General features: G+C 38.4%; 1 protein-coding gene across 1 annotated transcript in view; it reads right to left on the bottom strand.

Moving 5' to 3' along the window:
• UGP2 (UDP-glucose pyrophosphorylase 2) overlaps positions 1–19,562 on the bottom strand; it is a 59,083-nt gene that overhangs the window by 990 nt on the left and 38,531 nt on the right. The window contains 7 exon segments of the mRNA XM_017854927.1: positions 396–500; positions 2,919–3,161; positions 4,044–4,241; positions 4,736–4,869; positions 4,872–5,032; positions 6,503–6,636; positions 7,945–8,130. Of these exon segments, the coding sequence (XP_017710416.1) occupies positions 396–500; positions 2,919–3,161; positions 4,044–4,241; positions 4,736–4,869; positions 4,872–5,032; positions 6,503–6,636; positions 7,945–8,130 (1,161 nt within the window).

Consider the following 19,562-nt stretch of genomic DNA (forward strand, 5'->3'; position numbering starts at 1 on the left):
GGAAAAAGCTATTGTATCTTTGGTGAGCTTTAATACTTTTATACCCCCATTTCCCTCCTATTTCTTACGTGAGGCTGGAATGACACTCAGAGTACCTGAGTTACATTACAATAATGTAAATGAATATTCTTACAGAGATAACATTCCTTTAATATATTCAGTACAAATTAAGTTGTCATCTTTTTCTACTTTTATTCAAATATTCATCTTTCGTAAGCTAACGCTAATAGTGATCCTATTTTAAAGATTCTCATTTCAGTAAAATAGTACCAACTTAATTACTAGTGTAATTAAGACTAACAAGTATTCCTTAAAGTAAATGTAAATTTATGACTAGAAAATGAGACCTATATTGTAAAGGTGTAAGAAAAATGATTTTCACTGTAACAACATACCTTTAATGAAACATTTTTTCCAAATGTCACATCTCCTGAAACTGTGAGGTGATCCAATTCAAGCATATCTGGTATACTTTCAAATCTTCTTAGATAATCTTGAACCTTACAGAAAAGTAGAAATATAAAATTTGTCTCAAATGGGTTCACAGAAAGGAAAAATATTAAAGTTTAACTGAACTGTAAAAATATTTTATGGCAAAGCTCAGGTCCTCTAATGGGAAAGCACCTATTTATTAAGCACTCATGATATGCTAAATGTCGTGCAGAAAAGACCAGGAACTACGAACACTGTTTCTATACCAAGCAATTTACAAGAGAGTTGAGCAGATCTTTTTTTTTTTCTTTTTTTTTTAAAGATAATCAACATGCCAAGAGCCAGATGAGTAGTTCACATAATCTGAATTTAACTGGAAAAAAAGAGATCATGCTTTGAAGCAGGCTAGACTGGAGCTGGACTTTAGTGGATAGGTAGGATTCTGAACAATTAGAGCACATTTTAAGAAGAGCAACAGCACAAATTTATAAGTTATCACCATCTTTGTCTTTTTATTTTCTCAGATTTTACAAGCACTAGAGATTGTCCTATGTGAACCCGTTTCCTATTTTTCTGGGAAAATGGGAGCAATCAGAAAACTTCCACTTGTTTCCATCCACCACCACCACCTTGCCTGCATTGCCCATTACTCTGTCTTACTAGTACTGGAATTGGACTGTTTCTATTCCTAAAGCCAACCTCTCCACTTGTGCATCAGATCCCTTCTTATGGCCTATTGAGTGTTGTTTCAGCAGTTCTCCCTCTTCAGTGTTTTTTCCCTCCTGACTGCATTAATTCCCATTAATGTATAAACATCCTCCCATTAAAAAAAAAACTCAAATCCCATATTTCTTTCTACCTATACCCCATTTCTCTTTTTCTCTTTAAGGCAAAACTCTTGAGTTTTCTACATTCATATCTCCAATTCCTCCTTTTTCATTCTCTTTTAAATCCACGCCTGTGAGGCTCCCAAACCTCCATACTGATACATCTAATTCCCATCTTTCTTGAGTCAGCAGGAGCATTTGACAGATGATCATTCCCACTGTCTTGAAATATTTTCTTCATTTGACTCTGAGGACACATGCATTCATAGTTTTCTAATTCCCCATCTGCATTCTACACATCCACAGCAGGTGGCACCAAACCACACCCAGGACTAAAATAGACTGGGATGGCAGAGCAGGACCCCATAGGCCAACCACAAAGGCTCACAGTGTCATATTTCATTGATTACATTTTTTAGATTTCACTCATCAGGCTAAGGTGGAGTTTTACAGCAGGTCCACAGATAGTGCTGTTTTGTTCAATGTTATTTTGTTATCACATTGATGAGGAAAAAAAAAAAGATTCCCAGCCAGGACTACTGTCTGTGTGGAGTTTGCACATTCTCCCCACATTTGTGTGGGTTTTCTCCAACTATTCTGGTTTCTTCCCACAGCCCAAAGATGTGCATGTTAGGTGAACTGGTGTGTCTACATGGTCCCAGTATGACTGTGGGTAGGTGTGAGTGTGCCCTGAGATGGGGGCGGCCTGTCCAGGGTTGGCTCCTGCCTTGTGCCCTGAGCTGCCGTCTGGTCACCCATGAACCTGAACTGGAATAAGTGAGTCAAGAATTATCTTGTTTTTATTAGTCAATGTATGTACAGCTCACATTTATTTCAGAGTTTAATATTAGAAGTGTTTTGTTTTTGTTTTAAAATTTGGTGATATTTTTGTGACCAGAAATAAACTATAGGAAATGAACTCTTGTTTATATAAATTAGCCTATGGTAAAATGTGTTATACATTGTTTTGCTTAATGTGGCAGTTTCCAAGAACATACTGATGACACTTAGGACTTAACTGTACTTGCTATTCCACCTATCTAGAACACTTTTTGCACTAGATACCCATTTGTCAGACCCAATCAACTTCTCAATGAGGCTGCCTGTGGCCACTCAACGTAAAATTACACCATCACCACCCCCCTCAATCCCCGCCCCCCGAGGCATTCCCTTTTCTTTATCCTTGCTTTGTTTCTCCATAGCATTTTCCACCACTTGGCATATCATACATTTACTTATCATCCTTTCCCCACTAGAATGTCAATTCTGTGAAGACAAAGATTTAGTCTGTTTTGTTTACTACTAAATCCCTAGAACCTAGAACACTGCCCAGTACATGATAGGGGCTCAATAAGTATTTGTTAAGCCAGAATTAACCTTTTCCCACTGATGAAAGCAGTACTTGTCTTGGAAGAGACAGAAGATAAAATGCCCCAAAATTTAAAGATTATTTTCTACTCCCCATATGGAAATCATGTTTCAAATGTGAAGTAAAATCTTTATCTTCTATGATCAATTCCCTTTAAAAGATATCAAAGACAGAGAAATACAACAGGTCAGGAGTAGAGACTGTAATTAGTCTCCAATTCACATGTATATCATATTTTCATAATTACACATTTAAGAAATATGAACTCACATATCTTTATAGTTACATACCTTTGTAAAAGAACTGCCTAATTTAACCAAGGGCACTGTAGGAAATTCCCGCTTTTCACTCATTGTCAGAGATCCTGCATTAAGGCTATAGAGGTTTGACATCACCAGCAAGAGATCTGATGTGGTTTTGACAGGCAGAAAACGGCTCCTTGGCACATTAATACCTAGAGAATTCTCAAAACTTTTGATGGCAGCCCCTACTGCAGTTTCTAACTGAATGACATTCAGGCCTCCATCCAAAGTCTGTAAGAAATTAGGGGTGGGGAATAGAGAATAGAGGTTTTAAGCACCTACAACTTAGTTCCATGTAGGTTAGTTAATATTTGGGAAGTGACTTCAGAGATCCATTGATGGAAAAAAAAAATTTTCTTTTTGAGATGGAGTCTTGCTCCGTCACCCAGGCTGGATGGAGTGCAATGGCGCGATCTTGGCTCACTGCAGCCTCCACCTCCTGGGTTCAAGCAATTCTTATGCCTCAGCTTTCCAAGTAGCTGGGATTACAGGCATGTGCCACCATGCCCAGCTAATTTTTTGTATTTTTAGTAGAGATGGGGTTTCACTATGTTGGCCAGGTTGGTCCCGGCCTCAAGTGATCTGCCAGCCTCGGCCTCCCAAAGTGTTGGGATTACAGGTATGAGCCACTAAGGTATGAGCCACTAAGCCTGGCCAGAAAAATAATTTTGAGAACTGACATTTATTAAGCACCTATCATATGCCAACCTCTTATACATGTAATCTTTTTTCAGTCTTAAAACTCTTCTGTTCAGTAATATCATTTCCATTTTATGATAAACAACCACAGGCTCAGAAAACTCATGCAAAGTACCGATGGCCAAATGACTTATGAGTGTCAGCAACAACTAAGACTGAAGTAGGTTCTCTACTTTTGAAGCCCGATGTTTTTGCCACTACCACAATCCAGGGTCAAGTATAGGGCACCATAACTTGGCATACTAGAGGGGTGACAGCAGATTCTGGAAGACAGGGCTAGGAACTAGAGAGTCTGAAAAGGCAAAAGGGAGTGACCAATGGAATCGATGGGGCAGAGGGAGTGGGCGGTGGGGTCTGTGTGTAGCCTATGACCTTAGGAACCAGGAAGCTCAATGGGCCACAACCTTGGCTTACCTTTGGATTCACAATGATTTCCATGTCAATGGCATTCTGCTCCTGCAGTCTTTTAACTGCTCCAAGAGAAATCCATAGGTTGTTTGTGTTAAATATTTTGAACTTTGATACAGACTTGAACTCATCAACATGTGCTTTTGGCACTTGAGCAATTTCCACCAGTCTCAGTTTGCCTTCATATTGAGTGAGTGTCCCGCCCTAGAAAGGCAGAAAATAGTGAGTGCCTCCACATCTGTCCCAAGTGCATTTTTTTGTAAGTACAAAGATAGTGATAATATAAAAAATATATAAATACATTATGTAGAAACAGTACATTTTCATAAAAGGGACAATGGAATAACATTTAAATGCCAAACTAAAAGAGTATTAAAGGTCTGGACAACTTTATTGAAAGTTTCACGCTTCAGATTTTTGCCATAAATACATAAGAAACTATTTTAGTTAAAATTACTGATGTAGCTTATCCAAAAAAATAGAGATGATTTTGATACTATTTATTATGGATTTATGATACATATTATTATGTCAAACAGAACTGAAAGTATTCCACATATCATCTCACCCTTTCTTATGATACCAAGTGGTTAAATGTGTTGTTTAACATAGAAACTTTCAAATAAAAAAGACTTGAACTTCATAACTTATGAAATGTGAAAACATGAAGCCCTAAACTGCTTCCTCTCAGTATTTACCTTTACATCTGCACGTGTTTTATTTGTGACTTCCATGACAAATTCACAGCGTTTTCCATTGGGTGGGTTCATTAGATGATTAAGAATATACAGATCCACTGTGGCACCCAGATTATCTATGTTAGACACAAAATATACTCTTTGCCTTCTCCTATAAAGGTATCAAGCAAACCAGAGTTGTAGAAACTGGCGTAAATATCACCATGACCTGGAGGGTACCAAGCTTCTGTATTTTCCCCTGAGTAAGACACATCCTTTGCTACAGGAAGTAAAGATTCTTTATTAATCCTCGGGTACCTTAAAAAAAAAAAGTTCTTTTCAATATTGACCCTGTAGAGCATTTCAGACCTTTAAATAAAATAATGCATTAAAGTTAAATAAAATTTCACTTCTTTTCAGAGTCTTATCAATAATTACAGGTGAATCCATTTAAGAAAATCTCTCAGTATCTGTGTTGTCCAAAATCTGTTTTCTAGATGGTGATAGCTGCTGCAAAAACATGTCTCTATGGTTATAAAGACGGGAGGACCCATTATATTTTAAAAATATTAATGTTTTATGACTCTCCAAGAGGAGGGATATATCAAATAAATTTTCTCAAACCTATATAGTTGTAGGATTGTTCTTTTCCCTGAAAATCTATCTGGGAAAAACTGCCCATTCTTACAAATGGCTATATTGAGGGGTGGATCTCTTTCTTTCCCAGAAAATAAGCACCAGGTTAGCATTCCAAGATGTCTGCTTCCCACCACTAGTGAGAAAGGTAAAGCTGGTGATGGGGCAAGAGGAAAACAGGAGCTAGCACTGCAACAGATGGAAGACCAGAAAATAAAGGCAAAACATCTGCGAAGTAAAAAAAAAAAAAGTAACCATGGGAAATAGATCTTAAAACAACCAAACAAACGAATGGTACAACTGTAGAAATGTCCCTTTTTTATTTTTATTTTATTTTTGAGATAGGGTCTTGCTCTGTTGCCTGGGCTGGAGTACAGTAGCATAAACATGTCTCACTACAGCCTCGACCTCCTGGGCTCAAGTGATACTCCCACCTCAGCCTCCCAAGTAGCTGGGGCTACAAGGGCACACCATCAATGCTAATTTTTAAATTTTTTTTGTAGAGACGACGTCTCATTATGTTGCCTAGGCTAGTCTCAAACTCCTAGGCTCAAGCAATCCTCCTGCTTTGGCTTTCCAAAGTGTTGGAATTACAGGCATAAGCCAGCACACCCAGCCTCGAAATATCCCTTCTGTACAAGTTCATGTGGACTGATGTCCATCCCTTAAATGGAAGTCTTATTTCTCCAGTTTCCTGGCCTTCAGTCACAACTCATCATCTGAATTTACTTTTACTCACTATTCCTCAAAATTTTCTCCAGAATTTATTAAATTACCCCAAGCCCATAAAAGATGTTGAAGAAATTCCTTTCCATAGGAAAAGTTATCAATAATGTAGGAATATAAAAAGATTTTCACAGACCCACCTGGAGACCAAATATGCTCTCAGAAAGCAAATGCTTAAGCTATCCCCAAATATTCTGGACATGGAACAGAGTCTCAAGCAGACTGAATTTTAAGAACTGGAAGTTAGAGAACCAGAGTGATTATAACAATCACATATCAACAAATGCTTAGCTTTTATGGGCATCAAACACTTGTGAACATCAATATTTGGTGCCTTTACATCTTGAGACTGCTCTGTTATAAACAAGATAAAGAAGTCCTTTCCCAGGAGTAACACACCCAGAGTTAATTTTTTACTCATTGTACCTGCTTTGATTGAAAGTGTAGATTTTCACACGACAATGATTGTACTTCTGTAGTATTTTTTTGGTATCTTCATCCGTGTTAAAAGAGTTCATTAAAACAAGAGGAACATCTGTATTGTAGGTTTTATTCAAATGCTAGGGAGGAAAATGACAATTAGATTACCCAGACTCACTTTTCTTTTGCTCAAATATGCAAAATTAATTCTTAAGGGTTACATCACAAAATGTCCAAAACATCATCTGTACGTATCCAAATATACAGATTTGACATAAAACTGCTCAGCACAAGCCAGACATTTTGCTAAGCAATTCACCATGCACTTGCTCATTAAATCACCACCCTCTGAGATAGAAACTACTGTCTGTATTTTACGGATGACTAAACTAAGGCCCAGATAGGTGATGGGTCTGGCAATGGCAGAGGCAGGACCCCCACCTTCCCACCCCAGGCAGTTTGAGTCTGGAGCTTGTGTACAGCTACAGTGCTCTGTGGCCTTACTGGGTAGGCAAGTGCTGATTAAGCATTTACTCTATGTTAACATCTCTGTAGGAATGAAAGTACAAATGTGACAAAGACATGGCTCCCTACTCTCAAAATTAATGATGAAAAATTTTGAATCACACCCCAACTGAAATCTTTTCAACCTCAGAAGAGTAAGAGGCAACACAGAGTGTGAAGAAAACAAGGTCTTAGAAGCCAGACTGCCCTATGTTAAAATTTTAATTCTGCACTTACTAACTAGCTTGGGAACCTCGGACAAGTAACCAACCTCCTTGTGCTTTGGTTTCCTCATTGGTAAAATGGGGATCACAGTACTTACCTCACAGAGTTGTTGAGAGGAACAAATGAGTAAATTCATATCAAGAGCTCAGAATAATACTTGGTGGACAATAAGTGCTGAATACATGTTAGCCACTGCTACAACTAGCCGTTAGGATTATAGTTGCCAGCACCATACTAGGCAATAGGATAAGGAGATGGCAAAAATAAGGCCACTGCCCCAGAAGAGCTTATGGTATACGATTAATGACTGTCGTAAGAGAGAAGCCAAGTACAGTTCTTAGCATGCAGGGCCTGCAGCCAAATACATAACATCTTCTCCACCCTCCCAAAAGGGTTAATAAAGCAAGATCATCCCAGCCTTGATGAAGGCTGCCCCCAGAAAGAAAGTGGGTAGAAGGGTGGGATATCAAAAGAGAATCTCAACAGACCCAGAGATTTCAACAACCACAGGTGCTATTTAAGATCAAAAGCCTTTACATAACCTTAAGGATTTGCCCTTAAGAACACTAAACCTTTTTTCCACCAATAGAGACTAAAGATAGCAAGCTCTTTGGTTAGCTCAAATTCACATCTGCTACATTTTATAATATAACATTTATGATAACTTAAAAACTAAAAACTAGTTTAGTATCTCATGAGAAATGCTAAATGTTACTCACTTCAATTTGCTGAACAGTCAGATCCAGAAAAGTATTCTCATTCCTCACACCAATCAGACTTTTAGGGCCTTTGCAGCCCATGCTGGTTCCCAAACCACCATTGAGTTTCACCACCACTAGTTTGTTCAACACAGAAGATATATTATCAGGCAAGCCCCTGGCCTTTATCTTTTCATAGGGTTGAATCTGAAAGAAAAATAACATTGTAGGAGTAATTCAAACAGCTTTAAGGGACATTAAAACGTATCAATCCCAGGGTTATTTCCATGCTTCCATAAAGAGTTTTGGTTTCTCTGTGGAAAATTTTAATCAACTTTTCTTTAATGTCATAGTCCCTTGTGGTTCAAAATCAAGTACTTTAACAGGCAACTTCCCTTGCACACAGTAGTTCAGTGGATCATTTACTTTACAAAGGAGTACGAGAAGGGGGAAAAAGTTGTAGGCCCCATATATTGTCTGGCTGGTAAGAACATCCAGATCTCTTGGAGTATCTTCAAATACTCAGAATTCCCAATTTGCATCAACATAGCAAATGATCAAGTCATTTATTTAGACTCATCAAGTCTAAATATTTCTGGTGTATTATGGCTCTACTTCAATTCTGGAGAACCAGATAAAAAATTACACATTATTCCTTTTACCATAGGAGGCAAATACCAAAACACACTTGTTCCTTGCCATTCTCCTCTATTCAGTCATAAGTTTGCCTTTCAAAGGAAGGTGGCATAGACTTTTTGTCAAGTATGCACAAGGACAGAATTCCTTCCTCAAGAATTTAACTTTCAGGTGTCACCATATAAAAGCCAATACTGGAAAATTAAGTGTTGTCACTGTTCTAAGAAATGCCCTGGAAGGGAGGGAAAGAGCAAGAGATGGGGCTGAAGAAAACCCCAACTCAATCTCCTCCCTAGCATCCTCATCTGTTTCTGTGAGCAGAGGGCCTTAATCTATAACTTCTCCCTTATAGGAAAGGAACAGGGACAACTTACAGTGGAGGCCCAGATTCTTTTATTCAAAGCAGAGGCACAAGCAAGTCTAAACATCTTACAGTAAGAAGGAAACCTTTCAGAAAGATCGCAATGTATTTTCTATCCATTTATGTGACATGTTTGCTGTTATTTTGTTTTAATGGAATAGGTCCTCAAACTGACTCTTCAGTTACATCATGGTGTAGGACAGCTAACACATAATGGACTGAAAAAAGTAAAACTACCCCATAAGTGCTTTGTGGACATTAGCTGTTATTTGTTCTGCTACTGTAGGAACGTGTGTGAGAGAGAGAGAGAGAGAAACGTGTAGGTGTGACTGGGAAAGAACTTGACAGGCTCACACTCTAGTGATCTAAGCATATGGAAGCAAAAATCTCTTTATGCTTGGTCAAAGGAGAGGAGAGGAGACAGGAGAGGAAGGGAGGGGAGGGGAAGGAAAGACCACTATGATGCAATGGCTGTAAGTAGTCGATTAATAGTTTAGAAGAGTCAGCAAATGGGACCAGGCCAAATGTTTTCCCATTATTTTGTAAAAGCCAAGAATTTCCATTTATCAGTTATTTTTCACTTCCTAGCAAGAACCTAATATTTACACAGGTCTCACAACGATGTGGAAATCAGTTGAAAATCACCAAAAACTCCTAGTTCTTATATTCATTTTAGGTTAAATTGTTAGTTCAGAGATAGTGTTACCTATTTATGTTTTGACTACACTTAAAAAAAAAAATAAGAGTACGTAGAAGCTATTTTCCACATGGTAGGACAGGCCTGTCTTCCAATTTTACCTAAAATTTTTAATTGTGATACATCACATGCATAAAAGTTTATAAAAGATATAAAATATACATATACAGTTGAAAGAATAACATTTTTAAAAAGGAACACTGCCATGCATCTGTCCCTAATCACATTCCTCTTCTACCCCTATGGTAACCATCATCTGGACTTCTATTCTATAGTTTTACCACCTATGTGTGTAACAATATTTTACGCCATTTTATTTGTCTCCAAACTTTAAAATAAATTGAATCATACTATAAAGTAAGACCCATCTTGTCATTACAATATCAGGAATTTCAACAAGGCATACATATCACTGGGTTTGTTGTTGATATTTGAATATTCTATTTCAAATAGGGGTAAACATTATCTAGATGTAACTTGGAGTGAAAATTTTCATGTAACATCAATATTTTATCAAAGTATAAATGCTTATTATAAAAGTAAAAATGCTACAATAATTCTGAAAGCTATTAATTTTATGTATAACAATTAATGTTTTCAAATAATTCAATAAGTTGGAAAACAGAATGACAATAAACATAAAACTCAGTACATCAGATAGGTATCTTTAGGAAAATATCCTTCCCTTTTTGAGGGAACAAATATTTATACAAATTTAAATAATAACGTGAGGCAGAAAACTCTAGATTACATCTTAATTCGAATCTTTACAGAAATGTTTGGAATACTAACATTCATAGCATTAAACAAAGTGAGCTTTAGGAACCATGTTTAATTTTTAGCTATTTAATTTGATTTAGGACATAAGTCATCAAGAAAAAGTACTAACAGGAACTTTTTTTTACCGCCAGTGAAAATGAATTAAAAACCAAATGTCAACCTTGCTGCCTTAAAATTTCACCAGGAGAAAATAGAACTCCAGAATCATATGTATTCATGCTAAATCAGCTTTGATCCACACACCATAAATAACAGAAAGTTCTGGCTGGGTGCAAGGACTCACATCTGTAATCCCCGCACTTTGGGAGTCTGAGGCAGGAGGATCACTTAAAGCCCAGGAGTTTGAGAACAGCTTGGGCACTATGGTGAGACCTTGCCTCTACAAAAAACAATTTTTAATTACCTGAGCATGGTGGTGCATGCCTATAGTCCCAGGTACTCGGGAGGCTGGAGTGGGAGGACTGCTTGGGCCTGAGAGGCTATACAAATATATTAAAAGCACATAAAAATGATTTATATAGACTGCCAACCCTTTTAAGTAGGAGAAAACAAATTATTTGCCCAAGTTCTGAGTCCTAGGTACAAAGTTCCTTGTAGAAACATGTTACTGGAAAGTTTTATTATAAATTTTAGTTAATGAAATTAAATGTGCTGCTTTTCTTTCCTGTACTTAGTCATGGAGACATAATCAGAGTCTGTTTTAAGTGTGAAAGCACAATACAATGATCAATTCAACAATGCTAAAAACATATCTGATTGAAGAACTATGAAAGATAAAAGTGTTATGCAATTATCAGTGACAAATAGGGTGAGAGAATGATTTAGGAATCACCAACATTCAGTGTTTCACCCACACTTTTCACCTGCTGGCTATGAGCTCTCATCATTCTGCTTCAAAGAAAGGCTATCAGAGAACATTTGCTTATATGAGATGTTCACACAAGATGGAACGGCAGTTATTACATTTTATATAGGCTGTCTGCACAAAAAAATAGTCCCAAAATTATGCTTTGGAAGCAACAAAACCAACACAGCAGGACTTACTAACAACAGTTCAATTACCAGAACCTGCTAAGAAGTAACCAACTTATGTGTCCTAAGCATGCAGACTTCTTACAAGATACGCTGTGAAGATCTTCCACTCATTCTGTTTTACAGAAAATGTAAAAATGTATGTTTATGCAATGAAAACTGATATTCAGAGACACACTTGTCAAGAGAGCCATTACTCCATCGCCACATTTCTAGATCCAAAATCTAAGATCTCAAGTGATTGTGGGGAGGAACAAGTGCATGCTGAAATATTTTTGAAAACACACACAAAATAAGGTAATATAAATGAGAAAGTATTCAGAAATTATCTGTCAACATGCACAAAACTTCAGTTTGTGAGAAAACTTCAAGGAAATGGCATCATTGCCATAAATTAATGAAATTTACAAGCTCAGGATACTGAGAGGACAGAGCTTCACTTCAGTCAGTTACTATTAGAGAGGAAGGAAAACTTAACATCATGGCATCTATTATCATAATCAGCACATTCACTACTAGCAAAAATAGTTGGAAAATATCTTGCTCCTCCAACAACCTCTGTTGACCAAAGTAAGTCCATTTACTGTTACAGATGTGCATTATGGTGACCGCAACGCAATCTACCAGATAACCATGCTGATGAACTATTGTTCTTGCACTGTAACATCAACATGTTAAAGCTTGGTTACTAAATTTCTAAATAGAACTGTAACAACTGCAATTTCTTTGTTATCCCAAAAACTTACTCTATGATGGTGATCTAGATTCTCAGCCTCATATTGATTTTAACACTAGGACATCTGGCCTTCAGCCAAAAGGTATACTAAATATACTTCTAGTTTTAACTCAAATATCCCCAAGGTTGGCATCTTAAGAAACTGAGTTTGAATTTAAAATGTGATTCTGAATACTGTTCAAATATTTGGTATAAAATAAAATGAGCTGATCCACGGACAACATTCAGAATTCAAAAACCAAGTTAATAAAGACTTTTGGGAACAGGTCCTGGCAACTCACCATATAAAGACTTATTTACCATTCAAGTAAGTGCCAGATTTCTCTGTGATGTGTTGTATTTATAACCTTGCATGCTAAGTTAAGGGGGCAGAAAGTCACCCCACCTCTCAAAATGTCAAGGAACCATGGTTCTTTATGTGGTGCTTTCAATAATAGCTTCTTGTCTTGCTACATCCAACCCTTAAAAGCAGCTAATTAAATGTAGGTCCTGCTGAGGAATTTGTTAACCACAGAGGACTCTCAGAATAACTGTGGAAAGGAAAGAAGTAACAGGGTATGAAGACAGGATAAATATTTAAAGTGGTCAAGATAATGTTACTGTTGGAAGCCTCCAGGGGAGGTCTTTCACTGATGTTCCCTGACGTACCCAGCCCCTACCCACCACCACCCCTCAACAGACACAGAGGTGTGCACAAAGGCACTAGTCATTCAATTCCAGGAAGCCAGGACACTTTTTGTCTAAAGCTTATTACATGTTAAATTTGGTGGTAAGCACAGCTTTCCATCACACAAATCACCCTATATCAGCAGAGGTGCTCTTTCTTGGTGACACTGTCCACACTCTCTACCAGGCACCTAACCAAGCAGTCCCACAGAGCTTTGTTCAGTTCAACAACCCAAGGGGCTATGTGTTAGAAAATTGCTTAGCAACAGCTGAAGTCACAGAGGACACACCTAGTCACAGAGACAAGTTTTAGGCCTGCCTTCCACTTTCCCTACTTAGCTCCCCCAGGAGAATGCACAAAGACATTTACTCAAGCAAAGATGGCTAGTATTCAGAGACAATCAGGGAGCATCACATACTGCTGGATACAGCCTCAACGTTACTCTGACTGAATCACTTTAGTCAGTCACTAGTGCAATCTTCGTGCTCTCAATCCTAATCACCCTGTTTCTCTCTTTCCCAAAACATGAATAAAATTCAGTGTTCTAAGACCTCTACTGCAACTAAACAGACAGGAGGGAAAACTCCACAGGTGAGGTGGGGCGAACCGCATAAGGCTCCTGGCAAAAGGTCCAGAGGAGGCCAGGCCACTCATGTTCTCCTCTCACTGGTGGAAAAGAATTGGCCAAATAGCTAACATCCTCTGGGGAATAAGTGAAAGAAAGTAATTGGCAATCTACTGAAGAACATGCTCTCAACGACATTCAGCCCTCTAGGATGTCAATGTAGTTTTTCTGCAGAAAGTGGAATGAGAATTTTAAAAGATCTTTTAAAACTATCTACCATGATCTGTACCTTGCCAAGTTTGTTCACAACTTAGTTTCCAGTTAGAAGAAAAGCCAAATTCATCACACAGTCATAGACACACTGTTCCCATTAGTAACAGGATAACCCAGTTCTTGGTAGCATATTTGTGCTATTTCTGGAGACACTGCCAAACACCCAAAGCAAGCTAACAGTACCTGCCCTGTATGCTTCACAAGGGTATGATTATTGCAATCTGAAAGAATTTTTTTTCAACAAAAGCAAGTTTGCTTGAAGGGAAATGAGCTGTGTAAACAGTTAACAAATTAGGAATGCCACTCCATATGTACAGAAAATGTTCCAAGAACACTGGCTTATTCACTAAACCCTTACTGCACAGGGTTTGTGTGCCAAATTCTGTGCTAGTCACTTTCATGTACTATTTCACATTTCTAAAGGTAATAATCAAAATCTAGATCATTTGCAAGATCCTACAAATTTACTTTATAACAGAAAAGTCATACCTAGAATATTGTTTTTGTCCGGTTGTGTTGCCATAAAGGAATCCCTGAGGCTGGGTGGTTTATAAAAAAAAGAGGTTTATTTGGTGCACAGTTCTGCAAGCTGTACAAGAAAGAAGCCTGGTGTCAGTCAGCATCTGCTTCTGGTGCGCACCTCCAGAATCTTCCACTCATAGTGGAAAGCAGAGGGGAGCTGGTTTGTAGAGATCACATGGTGGGAAGCAAGAGAAAAGGGAGGGAGATGCCAGGCTTTTTTTTTTTTTTTAAACAATCAGCTCTTACTATAACTAATGGAGAACTCATTCATCACCACAAGGACAGCACCAAGCCATGCATGAGGGATCCGTTCCCATGACCCAAACACCTCTCACTTTGCTAAGCTGCTAAATCCTATCAATAACATCAGTACTTCTTATCTGCACTCGCAGATACATGTGACACAACAGACCACTCTCTAAACCTTGAAGTGCTCTATTCCCCTTGACCTATGAAACACCATACTCTATTTTCCTCCTCTTTCTGCCTGCTCCTTGAAAATCTCATTCTAAGTAGACCTCCTCTACTACACAATCAGCTTCAATTACTCCTGTCTCTATGGCAACATAACATACTCGGCTGCAAAGACAGAAGCCTGCTCATATGTGATCAATGACCAAGTCCTGTCAGTCTCATGACCTGTGTTACTACAGTGGTCTCTATGATCCTTTACTTCTTTCCAACCCACCCTCCATCTCTCAAGTGGCAATCTTTTAAAAAAAGAATTTGGCATGTTTCCCTTATTGCATCATTCACAAAATAAAGCACTGGTACGGCATGGCAGAGATTATTAGCTGCCTACCCCAACATCATTTTTTTCCCTTTCACTTTAGAACCCTGACTTTCAGCTGGGCACACTGCCATCCAAAATAAAAGACTCAATTTCCAGTCTCCCTTGCAGCTATTTGTGCCAAAGTTCTGGTCAACATAATTAACTAGAAGTGAATTAAAAGATTTTCAGGAAGTCTCTGTGAAAGGGCAGGGTCTGTGCCATCTTCCTTCTTCCTGCTGTTTGGACTAGAGGCATGATGAATAGTGTTCATTCTGGTGGCCATCTGGACCAAGAGGAGATACTCTAAGGATGGCAGAGCAGCCAGACAGAGAAGCCCAAGTTTCTGATGACCACATAATTGTCCTACCAACTGTGGATTGCCTCTCTCCAGATCTATTGTATTATTCTGGGTTTCTCTATTCTATGTAGCTGAATCTAATCCTAACTAGAAGACAGAGTTTGCAAGGTCCTTAATGATTTGACCTTTTTTACCTTCCACTCTTTCTTCTCCTACTACCCCTAACATGCTGCTCCAGGAACATGGAGCACTGGGTTCTCTAACATACCACATCTCTTGCTTGTAAGGCCTTGCACTTTTTCCCCTCACACAACTTCACCAACTACTTTATCTTTCTCCTCCACATCTCAGCTAAGACTGGCAATTTACAGGTTTTATGAGTCAACAGGTACTTGTGAAGATAAAAAAATGGACCCTCTTTCAGACTAGTTCACCACCCCCCAAAAAATAAAATGTTTGCTTACAATTTACTTCACTACATTGGAAATTTCATTCACAGAATATAAAATTAATCTTAGTAAGAGAAGTCATTTATTTCCCAGTGAAAATTAATGTGCAAATAGAGTAAAAAATAAACTTTACCTCTCTCCAAACTAAGTTTCAATGAGAAGGCTTCTGTTTGGCTTGAATAAGAAGTTGATGCTGTGATGTGGTTTGAGATTATTACATGCATACCATCTTTAACTGCCATTTCATTTTGACTTTTCTTTTTGATGGTCACAAGTGCCGAAAACCCTAATGCGCTCAAAAGCAAGTTCCCACAACTTTTGTTCTGTTAGTTGTATGCAGCCTGTGCTACAAACACCAGAATTCTCTAAGACTCTGAGAACTGAGTGATTCATGTGTGTCCTATTTCTTTGAAAGTCAATAGGGTCATCTTTGCAGAAGTCTGCATCATTCATGCAGGATTGCACCATCCTGGATGTAAGGCTCACAGATGCAGAAGGTGAAATTGCAGTAATATGTGGAGCTCACTCTCCTCTGCAGCAGGACCAGAAGTGCTGGCTAGCATCATAGACACTCTACTGGCATACAGAGCATCAACACCTTGTCCAGATTTACGAAAAAGAGGTTCGTAAATCTTTTTTTTTTTTTTTTTTTTTTTTTTTTTTTTTTTGAGGGCACTGGCACACAATAGCTGGCTGTACTGAGAAATGTCTGAAATTGCAAGGACATGGTGAAGGGAAATTATGTAGTTGCTGTTTCCTCCATGACCCGATTCAATAAACTACATCAATTCCAACATGAATTATATCATTTGACAAAAAGCCTCCTTTAAAATTGAATGAGGCATTAAAGTATAGTAACTGAGAGAGAACACAGGCTTTAATGCCAGGCTACCTGGGTTTCTTAGAATCCACCACTTATTCTGGCAAATTATTTAACCACTCTAAGTCTTTTTCATTTACTTCATTAATTTGCTATGAAGATAAATGAGATAATGCATATAAAGTGATTAGCAAAGTGCCTGGCCCCACAGTAAGTACGCAAATGTTGGCTGGTATTATTATTGCTTCACTGATTGAGACACACTCCCTTCACCCCTACCCAACATTTTAACATTTCTGAAAACAGGATCCACCATATAACCAACAGGTTCTTACAATTAGTTGGTTGATTTATTTTCTTTTTTAGTGGTACATAAAAGGTGTAACTTAAAAACAATGGCCCAAATTTGATGAAATACCGTATTGAATTTCTAGGTTTCAAGTCATGAACTAGCTGAATGATCTCCCAGACATGGGCTTCAGCCAAAGTTTCTCTCCAGTCATGTGTAGCCTGAGGATATTAAGACAGAGGTCAACGAACTATGGGTCTGTGAGAGCTGCCACTTGTTTTCATAAAGTTTTATTGGAACATAGTTTACATAGAGTCTACGGCTATTTTCATGCTACTATGGCTGAATTGAGTAATCATCCCCAGATTGTATGGCCTATAAAACCTAAAATATTTACTATCTGCCCCTTACAGAAAAGGTTTGCCAACCCCTGGTTTAAGAAAGTCTTCTGGGAAAAACCCAAGTTTTGATAGTATTTCTCCCTTTTCAAACCATGCTGCTTCTCCTAAAATAGCACCATACTGCCTGAGATGTCTCAGGATGGCCAGAGAAAAGAGGGTCTCTCTAAGGCTATATGTTGGCTTCATGCTTCCCCTGGCAAGAACACTGCCATATAAACAACCCCCTAGGGCTTTTGTATGTTCTCAGATTTCCCCAGGAGAGCAAAACCAGTAATATGTAATTGGTAACAGAAATCAGGCAATTTTCAAAACAACAGAAAGAAAACTTGAGATTTAAAAAGGTTTTTGTGGCTGTGCACAGTGGCTCACGCCTGTAATCCCAGCACATTGGGAGGCGAAGGTGGGCGGATCACCTAAGGTCAGGAGTTCAAGACCAGCCTGGCCAACATAGCGAAAACCTGTCTCTACTAAAAGTACAAAAATTAGCCGGGCATGGTGGCAGCCGCCTGTAATCCCAGCTACTCAGGAGGCTGAGGCAGGAAAACTGCTTGAACCCGGGAGGCGGAGGTTACAGTGAGCCGAGATGGCGCCACTGCACTTTAGCCTGGGCGGTAAAAGCAAGGAGGAAAAAAAAAAGGCTTTTGTCCACTTGTGAGTCATCTAAAGTAATCAAATTCATAGAGACAGAAACCAGAATGGCACTTGCCAGGGGATTAGGGGAGGGGGAGTAGAAGGGAATGGGGAACTGTTCATTCTTTAATGCTTCAGAGTCGCAGTTTCACAAGATGAAAAAGTTCTGAAGATTGGTTGCAAAATAATACAAATATACTTAACACTGAAGGATACATTTTAAAATAATTAAGATAGTAAATTTTATGTTATATGTATCTTACAATTTAAAATTTAATTAAAAAATATTTTGTGTAAGTGTGTATGTGCAGTCACACATGCATGCCCCATCAAGGACCAAAAGGCAAAAGTATCACTTCTTTAGAAGCCATTTGTGACCCTCATCCCTAGTAGTGAATCTGGTGCAGCTCCTGGCTTCAGGCACTACCGCCTCCTATCACAGCAATTCTTACAGTCTCCAAACTGTCTGCTAAGTTCTCTGACTCTGTTATACGACCTTAAACTCCATAAGGGTAGTAACTGCCACTTGATACTCCCCCCATATTCATCACCTTTAACTAATGGGTTAGCTCCCCAGTGTTGGCAGCACTCAAACATTTGTGAATAAGTGAATAAATGAATGAAACAAACAGCTATTAATTAATGAAATCTGTTATCTGAAAATTATTCCTTGTCCTACTTTTAAATCTTTAGTTTAAAACAAAAGTGGTTTGATCACTGATTAGAAACCAGATTACAACCACCTACTACTTTAATTCAAAAAATAAAATACTGGATCAACAGATATTATATACAAGTTTGATGAAAGAAAACCTAAATAGAAAACTTTGCTTTGCATAAGAAATTTTATAGGTCACAAAACTAGTACAGGAATTACAAAGCAATCCCTCTGTAATAAACAAATAGAATGAACAATCACATATTACAAGCCTGGAAAAGTAAATTTCCTAAGAAAGATTTTTGTCTTCTACCACTTATAATTTATAAGCAAATTATCAAATCAAGTACATATTTTTATTTTCCCAGCTATTAACTCCCATATATTTGGGGTTTTTAAAAATTAATTTTAGGGCCATGCGTGGTGGCTAACACCTGTAACCCCAGCACTTTGGGAGGCCAAGGCAGGTGGATCATGAGGTCAGGAGATCGAGACCATCCTGCTAACACGGTGAAACCCCGTCTCTACTAAAAATACAAAAAATTAGCTGGGTGTAGTGGCAGGCGCCTGTACTCCCAGCTACTCGGGAGGCTAAGGCAGGAGAATGGCGTGAACTCGGGAGGCGGAGCTTGCAGTGAGCCGAGATCGCGCCATTGCACTCCAGCCTGGGCAACAGAGCAAGAGCAAGTCAACGAACGAGAAAAATAACCAGTTAATACCATAATGACAGGATCAAGTTCACACATAACAATATTAACCTTAAATGTAAATGGACTAAATGCTCCAATTAAAAGACACAGACTGGCAAACTGGATAAAGAGTCAAGACCCATCAGTCTGCTGTATTCAGGAGACCCATCTCACATGCAGAGACATACATAGGCTCAAAATAAAGGGATGGAGGAAGATCTACCAAGCAAATGGAGAACAAAAAAAAGCAGGGGTTGCAATCCTAGTCTCTGATAAAACAGACTTTAAACCATCAAAGATCAAAAGAGACAAAGAAGGCCATTACATAATGGTAAAGGGATCAATTCAACAGGAAGAGCTAACT

The sequence above is a fragment of the Rhinopithecus bieti genome, unplaced genomic scaffold (genome assembly GCF_001698545.2).
Source record: "Rhinopithecus bieti isolate Rb0 unplaced genomic scaffold, ASM169854v2 scaffold_36840, whole genome shotgun sequence".
Lineage (NCBI taxonomy): Eukaryota > Metazoa > Chordata > Mammalia > Primates > Cercopithecidae > Rhinopithecus > Rhinopithecus bieti.